This window comes from Erithacus rubecula (genome assembly GCF_903797595.1).
Source record: "Erithacus rubecula genome assembly, chromosome: 17".
In the NCBI taxonomy this organism is placed as follows: Eukaryota; Metazoa; Chordata; class Aves; order Passeriformes; family Muscicapidae; genus Erithacus; species Erithacus rubecula.
This window is the reverse complement of record NC_136669.1, coordinates 4,527,828-4,547,913: the sequence shown is the minus strand read 5'-3', so window position 1 is coordinate 4,547,913 and position 20,086 is coordinate 4,527,828. Positions and strand designations below refer to the sequence as shown.

General features: G+C 43.3%; 1 protein-coding gene across 1 annotated transcript; it reads right to left on the bottom strand.

Annotated features, from left to right (window-relative positions):
- Positions 1 to 938: 938 nt before the first annotated feature.
- EIF3B (eukaryotic translation initiation factor 3 subunit B) lies at positions 939 to 15,729 on the bottom strand. Its single transcript, XM_079320672.1, has 19 exons — positions 15,161 to 15,729; positions 11,889 to 12,081; positions 10,758 to 10,877; positions 10,609 to 10,666; positions 9,841 to 9,969; positions 8,653 to 8,810; positions 7,905 to 8,036; positions 7,740 to 7,806; positions 7,593 to 7,639; positions 6,695 to 6,905; positions 6,072 to 6,144; positions 5,523 to 5,645; positions 5,279 to 5,357; positions 4,320 to 4,458; positions 3,996 to 4,121; positions 3,441 to 3,518; positions 3,006 to 3,114; positions 2,603 to 2,720; positions 939 to 1,507 (listed from the first exon to the last, which is right to left on the bottom strand). The coding sequence occupies exons 1-18, from the start codon at positions 15,591 to 15,593 to the stop codon at positions 2,617 to 2,619; spliced, it is 2,379 nt and encodes a 792-aa protein (XP_079176798.1). The 5' UTR covers positions 15,594 to 15,729; the 3' UTR covers positions 939 to 1,507; positions 2,603 to 2,616.
- Between the last annotated feature and the right edge of the window lie 4,357 nt (positions 15,730 to 20,086).

Genomic DNA, 20,086 nt, shown 5'->3' with positions numbered 1-20,086 from the left:
TTTTTTTAGAAAGTATTTACTTCCAGTTGAGAAATAGGCTAGGAAAAACTGTATCTCTCTATATGCAGAAAACTGGAAATTAATGCAGACTTTTGGAAAAACAACACGTGGTGATTAAAGAGTGAGTTGTTGAAACTAAGTCAGTACCATTTATGGTAAAATAATTTTGAAAACTTCCTGGTGAAGAGGACACAGGAATTAATTGAGGCATTTGTGCATTGGCCATCACAGCAGAATTACCTGATGACAAAGTGCTGAGAACATCCCTGTGCTTTGGCCACCTGCAGCTGTCCTGTGCCCAGAGGAACTCCCATTCCAGAGCTGTCCCACCCTGCTGAATAAGTGAGCCCTGGGCTTAGGAAAACCATCCAAGAGTGCTCACCTTGGCAATTTCCCTGCCCAGCCCAGGAAACAGCAACATCTTCACTCTCCAAGGGCAAGGAACAGGCCAGCCTCTCCTACTGCTCTGACAATACCAGTTCTACTCACAAATATAAATACAGAGAAGCTGCTGCACCAGCTCTGAGTAGAGCTCTCCATCCTGAGCTTGGAGGGCTTTGGAAATGGAACCAGGTACTGTAAGAAGGAACAAAAAGCATGTGCACAGGGCAGTGCTCTGGAAGTCTGCAGTTTTCACTAGTAAGATACACTAACCCAGTAATTGAGGCTTTTATCAGTTTGCAAATGGTTTAAGAATCCAGTCATTTTCTAGTCACTCTACCACCAGAAGCAGGTCAATGTGACAGATTAATGAGCTGTACCATATTGTAAAAAACCAAGCAACCACAACACAAAGCCAGAAGGACCATGAGGAACTGAGATTTGAAAAAAATCCAAAGGAACCATCAGGCAATACAGCAAACACACTCTCATTACTGGGTAATGTTTGACTTTGATCATTCAGGGAATAATTCCCTACAAACAACACACAGCCAGCCTGCTTTTAGTATAGGTCTGCTTTTATTTCCATATTCAGCTCTTTGAGGGAGACATCCTTTCACAATCTGAAAGGAGGAGGGTATAGCCCGCTGTAGTGCTGCTTCAGCACACTAAAACACATCATACAAGAAATGGTTCTGGTGACTTTTCCCCAACCCAAACCAACACCTGTCCATGCCCTGGGGACACAGAGAGAGTCCTGGAACCCAAACATTGTGTGTGTGAGACAGGGGTGCACTGGTGAATCTCACCTCACTGGCAAGAGGCAAAAATTGCCAGCTGGTAAGGACTGCACGGGAGTCAGGAAGTAAATACTGGTAGTAGTGGATTTAAAAAGAAAAAAAAAACAAAATCAAATCCTAGAAAAAAAATTATATAAATTTAAAAGCAGCGCCTTTCCAGTATCTCACTGCAGCAGGCAGCAAGACTTAAAGGCACTACAATGTGTCAGAATGGAGAAAATCTGGTGCATCCACCCTTCCAGAGTGCAAGAATATGGATTAAGAATTCCAAAGTTGATATAGGCTTTCGGAAAACAAACTTCTTTTCAGCACAAGATCTGGTGGAGCTGCAGAAAAACAAACAAACAAAAAAAAAGAGGTGAGTTAGTTACTGTGCTTTTACACAAACACCTCAACCTCAGAAGCTGAGCTGGTGAAAGGCCACAGCAGCTTGTGTTTCACCTCTTCCTAAACTCATGTGGTTTAAATCTATACACTAAGCAGCTTCTCGCCCTCTTCCTTCAATAAAAAGATCTCCCACATATGGAACACATAAGCCAGACTCCAACATAGTCAAAGGTATCAAGGCTATTATTTTTCTACAGCTCCAAAAGGCACATGTTGCACCTGAGCTCTTTAGATGTATCTGGAGGCTGAAAAACTACAGGGTGACTTGCAGCTGCATATTTCCAGTCTGCCCTTCCACTTCCTTAAGTGAATCCTAAATATGACACAGCAGGAACCCACTGGAAATTTAAAATTCTGTCAGTGTCTGTGAAAGTATTTTTCCTCCTCAATACAATGTCAAGCTCACTAAAGAACATTTCCTACAACAGGGGCTGGAAGTAGCCTCCATTGCCAACATAAAATATATAAATTCATAGGAAGGAGCTAGGAAAAACACTGAATTAAATACAAGATTTCCCAACAAGTCACGCCAGTCAGTACACAAAAATCTGCTACCACGTGAACTCTATCCAACTTTTCTAGAAAATAATAACTGAGTTCATGCAGATATTTAAACATCATCTCAAAATTTTATCAGCCCAATCTTTAATACACTATTTAAACTCTGTCCAGTCTTGGACTAGCATGCAAATCTTCCAAAAGGCAAAATTCCTATCTCATAACAACTACAATTCCTCCTGCTGACAGAACTTACAGGTCTGCAACACTGTGTTCATAAGCTGACCCTGGCTCTGTTGTGGGTTTGATCTCTCTAGCAAGACGAGATGGACAAAGTATTCTGTTCAGTACAACTCACAAATGTGACTGTCTGAAATTACTTTTTTAAAAACCTTGTCTTTCCAGCCACAAAAAAAACATAAACTAACTCAGAGAACAACACATTCACCAGTGCAACAGACAGACATAACTCCCTGAAGTGAATTATCAACTCTATATCAATAGCTGAAAGAGAGCTTCTCTCAGAGTTAACTTACCACAGTTTTATTAATTACTCTGGTTCTGCGAGGGTAATAATTTCTTCATTGATAAAAAATTCCACAGTCTCCTCCTCCCAGTCATCGACATTGCTGTCCAGCTCATCTGTGTCTACCCCTGCAACGGAGAAAACATCAATACTGAACACAAACAAGGCAGCAATGGAATGATTTGCTGCTCTTGGCAGAAACAGCCCTTAGACAGCAGTGAAACAAGAGGCAAAGGGGTATTTGGTGATTTGAATCATAACAAGCACACGTGAAATGTACTCAGAGACAACCAAGGCATCACCCCCTCCTACTACAGTTTTCCCCCAAGGTCAAGCCAATCCCTTTTCCCCTAAATCCTGCCAGGATTGAGGATGCAAAGGCAGAAGCCCCAGGGGCAGGGTCCGGGGCTCACCCCCGCGCAGCTCCAGGCGCTCGCTGCGCTGCTCCAGGTACAGCTCCTGCGCCATCTGGCGGTACTTGCGGAACTCCTCCATCATGGTGCGCCGCCGCTCCACCAGCTCCTGCGGGGACACGGCTGTCAACACCCTGCCAGCAGCCCAGCCACGGGGCTCGCACCAGCACCTCCTCTGACCACAGGGCTCTTCTGCTCAGGAGCTCTTCTTCATTTAAACACTAATGCAGCAACATGCTAAGAACTTCGAAATTTACCACCATCACTTCCTCCGCAGACTCTACAGTAGCACCTCTCTGAACCACCCATTGGACTAATTCTAATCATCTGGATCAAACAAATAGTGATACAGGAAATGTAACTTACATATCCCCAGTACAAACTAAGGACAGGCTGAGAGAGTTTAATCTGCATTATATTTTAAAAGTGTCTTGCCTTTGAAGCTTTGGACTGGCTCAGGCGATCCTTCTGCTCAAATATCTTGGAGTATTTCTTCAGATCCTTCTTAATTTGCTGTGGAACAGAAAATTTTATTTCAACTGGAGTATCAGACTAGCAATTACAACCATCATCTTCTCTAAGAACTCCCTTGGTAGGCCTAAGCAGGCTCTGTCCTTCTGAAAAACATCTCTCTGCCAGACAATTCCACTTCACTATAATTTTGTGCCTCCTGGCTTATAGATCATGTAAGTGCTTCTGTACACAAACAACTAGCCAAGTCTGAAGAGCAAAATTCAATTTACTCTTCTTTATACCCTTTCATCATACCCTAACTGTAAGAACAACTGGTAACCACTTCTATTTTGAGCTTATAATAGTTAATATCTGCAGACATTCCCAGAAATGAGGTCCCACACAGCAATGTGTTTATTCACACACTCAGGGCAAAAAGCAGTTGTGTAACAAACCTCATCCTGAAGAAGAGAGAGTACATTGAGTATGCTTTATACACCAAATCCATGTCAGCACAACATCCCTGGCATACCCCACCTTTATCTGATCCTCGCTGAGCAGGGTAGCTGGTCGTGGTCTCCAGAGCAGCTGACAGAACCTGTCTTTGTTGTTTTTCTGAAGCAGACGGCCTTGGAAGGTCCATAACCAATATGCATTGTCCACCTGGAAGAGCAGTGCAGCAGCTCAGCCAACATAAGCTTTAACTTAATACTGGAGTGCTCAGAAATTAACATTTAAAACTGTGGTGGAGGTTAATTCATTTGACCAGTGACAGGTGCTCATTTCCTCTTCCTAATCAACAGCCCTTTCCAATATCACTGCACCAGCAAGCAGGAGTGGAGAAAAGAGGTGCATCAGTACCTTGTGGCTCCACCAGGACACAGAGGTGACAATGTATCTGCCCGTGGGGTCCCACTCCACATCCGAGGCCGTGTAGTGCTCTGCGATGTTCATCATGGTGCAGTCAGATGTGTCAACAAATGCTAAGGCACCGTTCATGCTGCACAGGCAAAACAAGACATGGCTTTACACACCAGCACAGCCTGGGCTTTAAAAACATTTCACAAGCTGCACCTCTACAGCTCCTCATTACAAACAAAGCCTCACAGCAGCCAAGAGACAGGTTTGTACCAGTCTTTGTGGCTGGAAAGGAATGTGGTGGGTAAAAAAAAAAATGCCACCTAAGAACAACACTTCTGTTTCTATATTTAGGGACCCTGAAAAATAGAAATAAAATGGGTAAAAGTCACAGTAAAAGCACACTCTGGGCAAGCTACAGCTGAAGTATAACAATCATAGTAGTGAAGAAGAGATTAAATAAAAGATTTCTAAGATGAACAGCAATGCTGTTAGACAGCACATGAAAGCAAATATTACTTGACTGTAAACAACAATAATTTACACTTGCTCTAAAGTGAAGCTTTCTTGCTATTTCTTTCACAAAGCAGCACTGTCATTAACAGGTATTGCCTGTGAAAGGGCTCAGGGTGATGAAAACAAATGCATCACAAAAACCCTAAGCATGTCCAAACTGGATTGGCTCAGAGACAATATTTAATTTAAACAGCTGGAAGGTGTTTTTAAATATCCATTTTTTTGTTGAAAAATGCATTCTTTATTTGGTGTGGCAAAAATAGGAAGCAAAAGCTGCAAAGCCACTAAGATACATCAGAAAGTTGCATCTCTGCTCTGCACAGCTCTATCAGGATTACAGCAATCAACATTGACAGGGACACCAAACACTTCTTGGTGAGATACTGTACTTCTCTTCCTCTTTTAAAATCAATGTGGTGGTGTTCAGCAACCTGTGCAACACTCACCTTCTGAGGCCAGCCAATACTACAAACTGCCCCTGGGGACTCCAGAATATCGTGTTTGCCTGCTGTTTGTCAAATGTTTCTGAAAAGAAACAAAGTAAATTCAGAAAAAGATCTCAATCTAATGCCGTCAATTACAAGCACCAACCCCACTAATATCTCACAAAAATCACTAAGATTGAGATTATTGCATCTATTACCATGCAAAATGTTTAGTATCTGCACTTCTCACTTGTTTTTCACTTACTTATGAGTTCTATTTTCCCATTGTTTTTAACATGGTAAAAGGAAACTGAAATTCGTGGAGTTTCTCCATGCAACACAGCAAACTTGCTTCCATTTGGTTCCCAAGCAAAGGCTATGATGCTTTCTGTAATAAGAAGAGTCACAACTCAGTTAAAGGACAATACAAACCTCTGATTACAAGTAGTTACCAAAGAGGGAACTCATCAGTTATAGACTTTCTTTTAAAATGCAGCTTGATAAGGCAATTGCAGGGAGTTAGCTTACAGTTCTAAGTATTCCATCATCTACAAAATACATTGATATTATCAGCCCTACCATTTTTATGAATAACACATTTCCAGCTCTGTCATTTTTCAAGTCAGTCACAAGCATGAACAGCAATAGAAGTTTTGATTTCTCATTTTTACGTGAGATATTCTCCAACATTAAAATCCAGCTCTTTCCCAAAGGGTAAATTCCTAATTATGTCATGTGTTGACAAGAATTTATAAAACATAAGCATCCCTACAGAAAAGTTCAAGCTCAAAAGTAAGGAAATACTTGGCATTACCTTTCATTTCCACCACATCCACTGGCACCTGTTTCTCTCTCATGCGGAATATTTCAAAGTTGGTCACTACTCCCTGTAAAGGGCAAAACCAGCTCATTACCCAGCACAAAAACAGCAGAGTAAACAATGTTATCACTAGGCATAGAAGGAAACTCCACAATTAGCCTGTTAGGACACAGGATGAGAGTGAGTCAAGGTTTATTTCTTTAATGAGAGCAGATAAATACAATATGCCTCCTTACTAAAAACATTCCATATTTGTTCTGATAAAGAATAATATCAGAATTGTAAAAAAGCATTTAATTTTTTTTTCAGACTGTTATAAAATTTAATTAAGACAGATGAGTACGTGGCACATTATGCAGGTTGACCTACATGATGTTCAACAGCTGCTTAATGCTGAGCAGAAGAGGTGAGGCACAGACCTCTCAGAGACCAGGGGGCCAGTAAAGTCAAAGCAAATCCTGGATGCAAACATTACATACATTCTGCTTTCTACATGCTTCAAATTCAAATGGAAAAAAACTAAAAAATTTACACTGCCTTTATTTAAAGACAGTACTGTAAGAAAAGGAAGCATGAGGCAGAACCAAATTTTCCCAATAAAATCAGAATCCATGTACCTGTGTGCCTTTGGGAGTCCTGTCCACCTTCACACACAGGTAGTCCCCATTCTTCTGCCAGTGCAGTTTGCAATCTACTACGTTGAACAAATTCCGCACGCGGATTTCTTGTCGGGAAGGCAGCTGCATCAAAGTCACTCTTGCTGGGATGTCTTTGTCCTCAGGCACCCAGAAAGCAATTATGTTACCACCTGGAGACCATGAGAAGTCTCTATAGGAACAAAGTTAAAAACATGCCATTTCAATTTCAGTTAGAAATACTACAAGCAGAAAGCACTTTCCTCATTGTATCTGAATGTTGCACAAAGATCAACTCCATAATAAAGACAGGCACAGATACATAACTAAGAGGCACTTAATAATGATACCTAAAGAGTATATATAAATTTACTATATCACCAATGTTGTCTCATCAGTACATCTTACCAGAAAGCAGGGGATATACACAGAATAACTGCCAAAGATCTAGAAACAAATGGGCCAAAATAAACCCTATTAAATTACCATAGAGACCATCTTCCTGCACCTGGGTACACTTAATTTTCCTGTTGCTTTACAGAGATGTACTTTAAAAATTCTCAGAGGAGTCAATGTGTCTTGTGCAGACACAGCACACAGCTCTAAGCCAGCACAACCACCTTGTTAGGGAGATATTCCCCAACAAACTGCATTCCAGCCTGTTTTGTAGACAAGGAACAGAACTCTCAAGCTAGACCCTGGATTAAGTGATACCACAAAGATGAATTCAAAGTACAGAATCTATCAAGTGTGCTCCATCAAGTAGAGAATTTTCCAATTCTTTTTGCCACTTTGTCTAATTTGACCACCTCAACAGTAAAGCTCTTTGCTCCAGGATTCCAGCTAAGGAACAGTTATGATTACAAGGGAACAGACTCACCTTATTCCATTGATTTTCAAGCTCTTTTTGTCCAACAAACCCATAGACTAAAAGATGAGAAAAGGAAGAATTTTCAAGTTAATAACATTCTTATATTTACACATGCACTTTCTACTCTCATCATTATGCAAAAAGACAAGAACTTACAGGTGTTTCATAGATGCTGAGGGTATCTGAAGTCATTCGAGCAAAGAATTTACCATCGTGACTCCATCTAAGCAAGAAAGAAAAAAATAATAAATTGGAACTGCCTTTTTATTAAATGAAGTCTGGGACCACAACTCTCTACTCCAATTCTGTTTCTCAACCTACTTAAAAATAGGCCAGTGAGCTGAGTTTTCACAGTGGAAGCCTCTCTTCTTTTGGCCAGTCAGAATATCCCAGATGATGATAGCTTGAGGGTCATCCTGTGTGTCCATCAGAGGGCTGAAGGTCACTAAATACCTACAAAAGAAATAATCCAATTCATTATTGAAACCTCATCTAACATGTCAATACCAGCAGGCTTTCATCCAAGTAGTATTTAAATACCAGGCACTTTAAAACAGCAGTAGATCTAATGGTATTTTTCACAGGAGGGAAAAATAAGAACAGGATGATAAAGGAGGAGAAAGTTTCCCTGGCATCCCTCTGGCTGAAAAGGTTCCAGATTTGCATGCAAGTCTTTCCATATTGATGTTACAAGGGAGGAGAACTCACCAATTACACTGTTACTTATTACATAGTTTAGACATGAGACTAAGGCTGGTTTCAAACCAAAGATCAGTGACCTTATCCAACCCAAATTACAGGGATGCTGGGCTTCTGCACTGAAAAGCAAATAATCTCTTTAATACAAAAAAGCATAAAACCCAACTGCTTCCAAATGTGTTACTCGAAAACTCAAATGAAAATACATCTCAGACCTGGAATTATTTTATCCTTCTATCCAGAGCTCTTAAATGTTTCAAAAAAAAAAAAAAAATCTTAAGCAATTAATTTCAGCACTCCAGATTTGGAGGATGCTGCTGATGCCTCATGTTTTTGTCCCCTCAGCCCAAAGCAGTATCATGCTCTGTACCTTTCACAGGGTGAAAAGTCAATAAGCTGCACTCCTTGGTGACTGAACCTTTGAATCTGCTTGAACTTCTCTCCACCCCACAGAGCAATGCCCCTCTGGTGGAATGTAGCCAGGTAGGTGCCTTTGGGAGACCAACGGACATAGGTCTCTGTCCACCTCTGGATTTGAGAAAAAAAAAACAAAAAAAACCACACAAAAGTTTAATTTCATGCTGTGTCCCTAAAAGGGAAAGAATTCATGCATGGCTTGTAGCAGTACAATTTTGTAAATCCCTTTACTAAGTGAAGATCTCAGGATTTGTGGTAATTGGGGAGATTTATTCTGTGCACATAATGTACAGTGCATATTCTTCAGGTTGAAAATTGTCAATTGAGACCATTTCAATTTACAGATCACCAAAGATGTTTTTCAGGTACAGTGACATTCTCTGTGTAATAGCAATTAAACCCACCTAACACCCTGGATTTCCTTCTTTCAGCCTTGATAATAACATACTGTTGTCAGAAGTAAGGGTAAGTATTTCAAATTTCTAAACAACACAGCTCTGGACCTTCAGCTAAGTTAGAGAAATCTCAGCAATACAGACCACAGCTGCAGACCATGGTATGAGCAAATATTCTCACCATCCCAGAGCCAGCTTCCTCCTACTGTAATGCAAAATGGTTATTAAGGAAAATGCTCCTGGGTCCTAACAGTTCCCAGCAAGTCCAGTGCCTGCAGCAGACAGGCAGACTAACTCCCTTTTTTATGCCATTACCAAACCAGCTATTCCTCTTTAACACCTCTGTGGTCAGCACAAAAGCAAGGAGTCATCTGAAGCAGCAAACATAAGCACATATTCAGCTCGAATGAATAGTGCTCCTCAAACTCTGACTTTGCATTCTCAGGTCTTTCTGAATCACCTATAACAGAGAGATGAAGGAAACTAATGGGCATCATAGACCAGTTACCAAAAAAAAAACCCCAAAAAAACCACCACCATAAACTTTTAAAAGTTCACAGTTTTCTTACCTAAGCAGCTAAGTCTAATTCTAAAGGATGTGATTTCACCACTCTTCACAAGGGAGAAAAAATAATTTCAGAAATGGAAAAGAGCCCTTTTTTTTTTTTAATTAAAAAGCTGCAATGTCATAAAATGAAGGAGACTGGCAGTGTATCTGCACTCTCCAGCACTTCCAGGACACTCACTGCTCTATCTTCAATTTGAACAGGTTCCTTGATGTCATTCCAAAAAATGGATGTCCGGTCTCCTGACTCAAAGATCACACTGTACTGATCCCTGCAATCAGGGTCTTCCAACCAGTACCTGAGATTCCCCTGAGAAAAACAAAGCAAAAGATTATTAGTGAGTCAGAGGCTAAGTCAACAAGTTCCACAAATTACTGTCTACCTGGCAGGTGGAAGCTGATTTTACAGAGAGTGCAACTTTGGGGTCTAACAACTGCAAAAAAGTTTTTGAATTAAAAAATTCCAACTACTGCATGCTGGAGGCTGAGAACACACCATAAACAGGTGGACCTTCAAGGTTTTTGATAATGTTTAATACTTATTTTAAACAAGAAGTCATTGGTATTTGGTTTTTAAAGAAAAAACTAACTATTCTTTCTTTCATCACACTATTTACAAAGCAACTGTAACAAACACCAAAGTTTGCCTCAAACAGTTAAGAATATAAAGATGCTTCTGAAAATCTATTTTTAAATGACTTGTACAAAATTATTATTCACTCATAAATAATAAGAGCAAATTGAGCTTTACACTATGTGTAACTATTAAGCAGAAGCACTGAGTTCCTCCCATCACTGCCTGATGGTGAGCATGAAGGAGCATGTGATCAGCACTGCTATTTACAACACCATTAACACATCATTTCTATTTTCATATGGACACTGCAGCAGTGAAGTAACCAGTTAAAATTAAGCTGAATATTCTTTCCACTTCTCAAAAATTCCTTACCAAATCCTTAAATGGCTGTTTCTCAGGGATTTCCCACTCATCACTGATTGTCATGTACCTGAAAGAGCAATTTGGTTGGTTACACTCCATGCAGGCACTCAGGATTAGAGTCCCCAAATGTACAAATAACACACAATTGCTGCACTCACTTATCAAAGTCTGTGAAGAGGTTGACTCTGAAAGTGTGCTGCTTATCCAGTTTGTATCCATCTGCATTCTTCACAGCATCCACAGCATGGGAAGGAGACATGTACTCCAGGAAGATGTACCTGCAAGGAAGGAAAGCCAAAGTCAACAAGACATTGTTGGCTATACAACAGCCTGAAATAAAGAACCAACAATGGGGATGAATTAAGAATTCAGTGCAGAGCATCTACAAAATAACTTCTTATCTTGTCCCTAACCAAATAATCTCCATTCTGACCACAGATTTGCACATATTTTTTAGCTGTCTAGGCCTGACCTCAATTAATCTGATATCCTTTCTGGAATGGGTCAGTCACAGCAGTGAATGCAAGCTCAACACAAAACACAACAGGACAGCAGGGAGAGACAGGAACATGCAGGTTATACCCACAGCTCTTCCCAGCTGACTAACAGGTCATGTTTAGGAATTGTACCCTGCTGTCACAGGCAGCTCAAAGCATCACCATTGTTTTTCCACTACAGAACTCAGCTTCCTTCTGGCCACCCAATCCAGCCCAGCCTGGAGCCCAGCAGACTAAAGCTAATGGATCCTGAACACCAGCAGTGTCTCAGAGGTATGAGCACAGAGACAGAATAATTTTCATGTTGATATTAGAATCAACAATCCCTCCACTCCAGAAAACTCTTTTTATGCCTTCTAAAGTATGGATTGCTCCAATACTCAGAATATATGCTGCAGATAATGACAACCTATTTTGCAACAAACAGTCCAGCCATTGCTACTAAGTTTTTAGCTCAAGGGAACCTTTAACTTCTGCCATGGCAGAAAACTAAGAAAAAACTCCTGGTGCAGCACAGAAATTTGTCTCCAAACCCAGCCAAACTGTTTCCAGAATTAATTTCCACCACTCTCCACTATGGAGCCTAATGAGCTTTTAAGCTTCTCAGTTCCCTCAGGAACTTGTTTGTCACTGAGACTGATGTCAGGACAGCATAGGCTGAGTAAGAAGAAGATGATGATAACAACTATGAAGTCACCATAAAAACTGGCCACAAAGTATTGACACTAATAATCAAAGATAAGCCAGAGCTGTGTTTCAGTCCTTTTTCCAGTTGGAGTTATCATGACTTACCCCTTTGTTTTTCCATCTGCTTCTGGATAAAATTCATTGATAATTTTACCAAACTTGGAAAATATTTTGTGGATGACATTCTTCAGTTTCTCCAGTCGGTCTGGTCCAACCTGGGGCACATTATCCACAACAATCACTGAGTCTATTCCATCTGCCTCCTGTGGCTGATCTTTCAGGATGTCACCAAGCAGCTCTGCAAAGACAGCACAGACAGGAAACTAAGGCACTGCTCTCATCATGAAGGAGGGAGGACAAAGATGAAAAGAACAGTAAGAGTAATAACACAGAGAGACTTCAAATTTCAAGAAATTTCAAGAATCATTTAAGAAGCTTGGTAGTGAAGGAAGGTTCTGTCAGAAAAACAACTGATGTGAATGCACAACACCCCAGCAGCACATTCTGACTGACAAGATTATGTGGTTTCATGGCTAACTTTAAGCAACCAATTCTTGAAGTCTTTCTTAAAAACACACTTTACACACTGAGGTTGTCAACACTTGCACTGTTAGTTTTTTTCAGGAGATGGAAGTGGCTCACAAAGTCCTCAAAGCTGACAACAGCACAGACAAATCCATGATTTACTACCTGACCTCTGACCAGCCCTCTTGCTCAAATTATAACCAGATGACTTTGATAAAAATAAATGCAACCTGTGCCTCCCTCCCAAATTACACAAGTTTTAGCATAATTCAAAACTATCCATCCTGGAAGCCCTGAATGTCTCTGCATCACTATAATTAAGAACTCACACTCCATCTAAACCTTTAATTAAGCAAAAAAAGGAAGGTCTAAGGCAAGACACTGAAAGCCCTATTGAAGCTTTGTGAAGACAAGCACACATCTTTTCACATTGGATATTCTTCCAATATATTAATTTCTGAATATTTGCAGTAAGTTTTAAGATTATGTGAAGATCACTATAAAATACAAGACTACACAGAAAATAAATTCACCTCATCATACTTTTGAATTAGATAAAATTTGGAGAGTCTGACTATTTATAGCATGCAAACTAGGAAAAAAAAATTCAAACACACAGAGAAAGACTTAAAATATGAGAACAAACTAAAAAAGATGTTGTATGTGGTGATATTTTGAAGACATTAGATTTTTGATGGTTTTGTAATTCAAGACTTTTTTCTGCCCAGAAACATCACTGTAAAGATCTCCAGCAATGAAGAAATATGAGAAACATGCTTACTTGGAATTTCAAACTACTAAAAAGTTGCTTTCTACAGCTTTAAGCTTCAACAGGTTATTACACATGAAGCTTCCCATTGATCTGGCACAACAAAAATCACAAATATTTAGCCCATTACCACCAAGATTATGTAGCATCCACAGAATGTTGCTGTTTGTAATATTTATCACTCAAAAAGATCATCTCCAAGTGCATGTAGGAACTACAAATAAAAATATAAAAGATATAAAATGAAAGCATCCCCATAAGGACACTTCCACAGGAGTCTACAAGCCACAGGAGAAAACCAAAGTAAAACACAAAAGGGTAATTTTTAAGGCTCCTTTAGCCTTTTTTTTTTTCATAGCCACTTCTCACAAAAAGACTTTGTAGGCCAAAGAATGCATGTTCAGATTCCTGAGCAGGAATGCAACACCCTATATTGAATCAAAACTGCAACAGACTGAAGACAAATTCCCACACTGTGCCCTTAAATTCAAAATTGTGAACAAAGGAATCTTCAAAGAGCAAGAAGCTGGTTCAGCCTGCTCCTGCTGCAGCCAGGAGGGAAGCAGGGTGTGGTGGGTACAGGGCTATCTTCTGCTAGCAGCATTTTAAGGACCACTGTCATTATCTGAACTAAAGCTTCTCTGGTACCTAAGTGGTTGTCCAACATCCCTTCTGCTTTAACTTGGATCAGCTGCTCTCCTCTGCCAACCCCACTCTGGGGAAAAGAGTTAGTAAAGGATCTGAGATGTTCCAGTGCTGCACCTGGCCCATCTCACAGGTGCTCCTGAAGATCTGTGTTATCATGAGCACTGAAAGAGCCTTGGCTGGGTCACACTGGGCTGCTTTTCTCCTTGGGGAGACACCAGAATAATGGGAAAGGAATTAGGAAGCTCAAGGAGCAATATACACAGGTGGAAAGCCAGACCAGCAAGAGTGACTAAACTTAAACGCTGCAATTCAGCCACCAACACTGGATTTCACACAGCTGAGAAATTAACAACAAAATAGGTGGGGATGGAAAATACACCCAGCTCCCAAGAAGGAGCTGAAATGACAATCCCAGATGGACACAAAGTGTATTAAGCAAGCACTTAACAAAAAGAGTCCAGCTCCAAGGCAATTTTCCAAAGTGTCTTTAAGAAACAAAGTAAAAGTTCGAAGATCTGTTATACAGACTGCTAAACTGAGAACAGCAAACACTTCCTTAATCTAGGATATTTGGCTGCTGTTTTATTAAACTAAACACAGGCCTGGAACACAAGAATGCACCTGTACCACCTGTATTCCACTGCCAGGTGAGATAACTGGCTGATTCACAATCCTGTGCTTTAGAAACATCTTTTCACTTTTCATACCTGTAACTGACCCTGTAACAGATAGAATGCACTCACAGAAGACCCTAAAACAGCACAAATGCTGAACAAATAAGGGGGAAACAAGTACTTTTACTATTCAGAAACTAAGAAAATTTATCTGGAAAGAACCATCTGAAAAACACTGAATTAGAGTTCTAACTTCTGCATGACAAGCCCATGTATAAGCACTTATTGTCTGTGCTGTTACACAACACCTTGGCCATTAAGGCAGTCAATATCCATTACTTTTAAAAGAGCCTGGGCTGACATTTTTAACTGTAGAAACGATTTTTCCCTATTTTCTTGTCACAGAGTACCTACATCACATCTTCACGAGCACTAACTCTCCTCAAACCCTATTTACCTACGGATTTCATTCTGGGTGCATGGGAAAAGCAAGAACGACGAAACACAGTTTGCAACGACCACATCAACCATTTCAAACTTCTGTTTCTACAGCTGAGTTTAACCAGCGGAGACAAAAGGAAGGGAGACTTGCTGACGATTCCACTCCGAGGGCAGCCCACAAGTGAGGTGTAACAGCGATTTTAGAACCACTAGCAGTAGGATTTAGGACAGCAGAGCTGTGCGGTGCAGACATAACTCAGAAAGAAGATAATTTAAGAAGCACAGCTGCGATGCAGACGCGCACAGAGGATGTGGAGGTGCCCAGCAGCGGGGCGGGTGCCCGGCCTGGCCCCGGCTCCCCCGGCTCCTCCCGCCCGCACCTTCGTCGCTGATGTCGTCCACGAAGTCCTCGGGGTCGCTGAAGGAAATCTCATCCTCGGGCTCGGCCGGGGCGGCGGGCGCGGCCTCCCCGTTCTCCTGCGCCGCGCCGGGCTCGGCCTCGGCCGGCGGCTCGGACTTGGGCTCGGCCGCGGGCTCAGAGCCGGGCTCGGGCTCGGCCTTGGCGGGGCTCTGCCGGCCGGCCGGCGGCTGCTCGGGCTCCTGGGCGGCGGGCGGCGGCTCGGGGGGCCCCGGCGGCGCCTCGGACTCGCCTGCTCCTTCCTGCTCCTCATCCTCCTTCTCGTCCTCCTCCCGCTCCTGCTGCTGCGGCGGCTCCGCGGGCGGCGGGGGCGCGTCCGTGTGCTCGGGCTCCTCGGCGGGGCCCTGCGCGCCGGGCGGCGCGGCGGCCGCGGGGCTCTCCTCGGTGTCCTGCATGGGCCGGGTGCGGTGCCCGGGTGCGGGTGCGCGGTGCCCGGTGCTCGCTGCGGGCTCTCGGTGCCGGTGCCGGTCCCGTCCGGAGCGCGGCGCGGAAAGGCGGGGGAGGGGCGGGGCGGCTCCTACGGCCGGGCCATGTGCGCCAGGCCCAGCGGCCCGCGCGCGCCGGCACCTACCAACGCGCGCAGGGCCAGAGGGGGATCCCTGTCCCCGCCGCCGCTCCCGCTCTCCGCCGCCCTCTCTCCCCTCCGGACACAGACGATTCCGGCGCTTTTTCCAGCCCCGTCTCTCTCAGCCAGCGGCGGCTTCTTCGCCTTCTCACTCCACTGCACGCCAGGAACCCCTATTTCCTGACTGCCGTGGTTGAGGCCAAGATGGCGTCGCTGTCCATTCTACTGAGGTGGGGTCCGGCCGAACCATTTTTTGGGGGTCACCGTTACATTTAACTCCCTGCGTGTGCGGCCGCTCAGCACATGCCGCTGCGCAGCTCTAGGCAGCCGGTGACAGCACAATGCCATGGTGACAGGACAGCCCACTGGCTCGAAACGCGCCCTATCGTCCCCCTACAATCTTTCACCATGGCTTCGCCCGAAGGCAGTCGGCGCGCGCGCGGGCGCTACCAAGCTGGTGTAGAGGGGAGGCGCGCGGTGCTTCGTCGACATCGAGGCGGTTGTGCCGGGGCGCGGCGAGGGCGGCGGGTCAGCGCACCCCCCGCGGCGGCGGGGCCGTGTGGTACAGCCCGGCGGTAGCGCCACATCAGCCGGGCGGGATGGCGGCACCGAGGGCTGAGGAGGCGGCGGCGGTGGCCGGGGCTCGGCGGGTTCCGAGCGCCACCATGACCTTTGTGGGTTTTAAATAACATTTTTCTTGAGGTATAAGATGACGGTGGCCATTCCGCGGCATCTCTGCCTGCCCCGCGAGAAGCCTTAAAGGTCCGGTTGCTTCCCGGTGCAGGACGGTGATCTGAGGGGTCACCTGCACAGTCCTGGCGCCTTAGCGTGATTTTTAAATGGTTGAACTGGTGAAGTTCCCCCTTTCTCATGTTGGCCACAGACATGACTGACCTGAGAGACATGAGCCCACCTTATCGATTAAAGCACTGTATTAAAGTCCCGGGCACCTCAGGGTGGTGAAAAATACGTGAAGTGTGACTTTATTAACACACTGTTACCATGTATGTTTATATATATCTATACATACACACACATTATATTCAGAGTGGCTCAGAGAGCTTGGAATTTGCCTGGGATACCATCTTGAAGTGACAATTTTAGAGGAAAAAGTTCTCGAGAAATGGCTCGTCTGTTCAAACTTAAGAGACGAGCACATGCATTTTGGATAGGATTTCTTTTTTCTTTTTAATCCCGATGCTTTCAGTCAATCATCAAAACAATGCCAGCATTAAAAAAAAATAAAAAATAGGCAGAGTGGGTACTGTACGTGGCATTTAAAAATTAGAGCTTGTCTTATATTGCAGTACCTTCCGTGTTTTGACAAACTCTTGAGGGTGTTTCAGAAGCTGAGGCAGTTGTGTAATTTTTCAGGGAGTCACACGATGGCATCCCAGCTCCGCTGCAATCCCGCTGGCCGTGCCCGTTCCCCGCTGCAGGCAGCTCCAATCAATGCAAACCATGACTGGCACTTTGTGCAGCAATTCTTTCCCCTCGTTCTATCGTGGTTGCTGACCAGTCCCTGACTGCCCGGTAAGCACCAGCACTGACGCTAAAGGGAACACAAAATGCTGTTTTCTGCCATCACAACCATGGATTCTTTCCAAATGTTAGGCAGAACGTGGTTGCTGTTCAATTCGTGGTCCCAACTGGGTGCTCAATATTCCATGGCTCTTCCAGGGGTCTGGATGAGGTTTGTGTTGCTTTTGTTTCACCACTCCCACAGTTGTCTGTATTGCCGGAATGTGCAATTTCTGCAGTTGCCCTTCTTCCTGTTTGCACTTTTCCAGTCACTTTGGTTAAACAGTGGATCTAAGCATTGGTTTCTCCTTTCCCTGACATTGCACAGGCTGGACTTTGCACTTTCCTGTACTTTTCAGCAACTTTTGATTTATCTGCTCTTCCTTCCTTCCCCCCTTTCCTTTCTCTGTTGAAATTTCCCCTCGGTCCCTGTCCTATCTCACTGCTAATTCTTTTCTCTTCTAGCCCTTACTCAGCAGCCTGAGGTAGAGCAGAACAACTTTCAAAACCAGAGATTTTGGCACTGGCAGCTGAAGCCTGTTCCTTTAAGTACTCCACATGCAAAACTCCTAATCAATGGGAAATTTGGGAGAGAAAACGTTGCAGAAATGGCTTTTTATAACACAGCTCTCCAAACAGCAGTGCCTCATGAATTTTATTGTGTGCAGGTGATCTGAGAATAGTGGAGCTGACAGCTCTGTTTCCTAAACTGAATTCTGAAGGAGTAAGCAAGTTCTTGTATGAAATTTCATCTAATCCTGACAGGACGTGCCTGGAATGACAGGCTGTGAGGCAGGGCCTGGGGTAGGGAGCTGTTTCTGCATTGCTTTTGTCACCTGGAACCTGCTGGCTCAGCCCCTCTGCTCTGCTCTGGTCCCAGCACAGGAAGGACATGGAGCTCTTGGAACAAGTCCAGAGGAGGCACTGAGATGATCAGAGGGATGGAGCAGCTCTCCTAAGGAAAGGCTGAGGGAATTGGGATTGTTCAGCCTGGAGGAGAGAAGGTTTTGGGGTGACCTGACTGTGGCCTTTCAGTACCTGAAGGGACCTGCAAAAAAAATGGAGAGAGACTATTTACAAGGAGGACTGGCTTTAAATTGAAAGAGAATCGGTTTCTATTAGATATTGGGAAAAAACCTCTTCCCTGTGTGGGTGCTGAGGCCCTGCTCAGGTTGCCCAGGGAATCTGTGGCTGTCCCATCCCTGGCAGTGTCCAAGGCCAGGTTGGACAGGGCTTGGAGCAGCCTGGGATAGTGGAAAGGTGTCTCTGCCCACAGAATGGGGCTGTAACAAGATGATCTTTAAGGTCCCTTCCAACCCAAACCATTCTGTGATTCTCTGATATGTGCCTTTATCTTTTTTTTTTTTTTTTAAGTGTTTATTGTTTCTTTCTGCTCAAGGTTTTCCAGAAGCTTTTGCTACAGTTACAGCAAATACAGAAGTGTTCAATAACTTAACTCAAGCAGATTCTTTCTGGCCCCGTTGAAAAATTATTTCTGCAACTGAATTATTTTCCACAGTATTTTTCTTCAAGACTCCAAAGCAATCTTTGGTTAAGAGAATATCTTATTTATACCAAATAAATAGTTATGCTATTAGCTTAAGTACAGACCAATCAAAAATCTATAGCTAAATGAGAACATGTTGATTCCTCCATTCATTTTCTCCAAAAATGCTTTATAGGCAAAAAATCCTGTGGTGTTCAGAAGTGATGAGCAGGCAAAACTCTGCTCTGCTGCTGTACAAACATGATTTCAAGGGCCTCTCAGTTTAAATAATGCCATGCTTTTTTAATTTTATACACAGCTTTGGTCTGCACCCACACTGGTGGGGACTGAGCTGAAATAGCACTGAGGGAGCAGGAAAAGGAGAATCACTCCACTCATTCACATCTTTGTAGCAGCACAAAAACTTTCAAAGGGAAGCACTGTGGTCACAGTTACTCCTGAAATAATTTTCACTTCACAATTGTCTGCTTTAGTTCTCTCTGCATATAGTGGATGTGACTATTTAGCTTTGCATGATTAAAAAATATCAGGAATTCCATATTAATTAGGGAACACATCCAATTCCTTGGACATTGAAAACATAAAGCATTATGGATTGTAGCATCTCAATCTGGGGGTCCAAAATCTATAAAGATTTTTTTCATGTCTGATGGTGTTTTCAGGAAAATCACTGTACAAAACATATTCCTCTTTTTCACCACTGTCACCCATATCATTCCTGACTAATAAAGTACAGGAAGCGGGAAAAAAATCACTAATAAAATGAGAGGTGCTCATACATGCAGTTCTTGTTTTTATGCAGTTTTGGAAAGTGTATTTGCATTTCAAATGCTCATATTTATGTGCTTTTCTGAATAGCTTAGTGTTGCTTTCTACTAAATTTACCAAAAATCCAGATGCATGCAAAATATATATAAAAAAAAAATACCGAGCATATAATTGCCTAGATGGCAGCAGAAATGCTATGGGGAAAGGAACTCAGTTAAAGAAAAGATACCAAATTGACTTGGGGTAATTAATGTGATGAGAGGACACTCTCAAGCTGTGCCAGAGGAGGTTGAGGCTGGACAGCAGGAGGGATTTCTTCACAGAAAGGGTGATCAGACAATGGAATGGGTTGTGCAGGGAGCTGGGGCAGGCACCGGTCCCGGAGGTCTTTCAGGATAGAGTGGACGTGGCTCAGTGCCGTGGTCTGGGTGACAAGGTTGGTGTTCGATCATGGGTTGGATTCGACGGCTTCAAACTCTTTCCCAACCCAACAGATTGAGAGATTGTGTGACTGGAGACCCAAAGTA

Coding starts and splice junctions, on each gene's coding strand:
- EIF3B (XM_079320672.1), bottom strand. CDS start 15,593: ATGCAGGACACCGAGGAGAGCCCCGCGGCCGCCGCGCCGCCCGGCGCG. Junction 8,037..8,652: donor GACTTTTCACCCTGTGAAAG/GTACAGAGCATG, acceptor TTTCTTTTGTAG/GTATTTAGTGACCTTCAGCC. Junction 4,122..4,319: donor TGTCCTGGTGGAGCCACAAG/GTACTGATGCAC, acceptor CTGCTCTTCCAG/GTGGACAATGCATATTGGTT.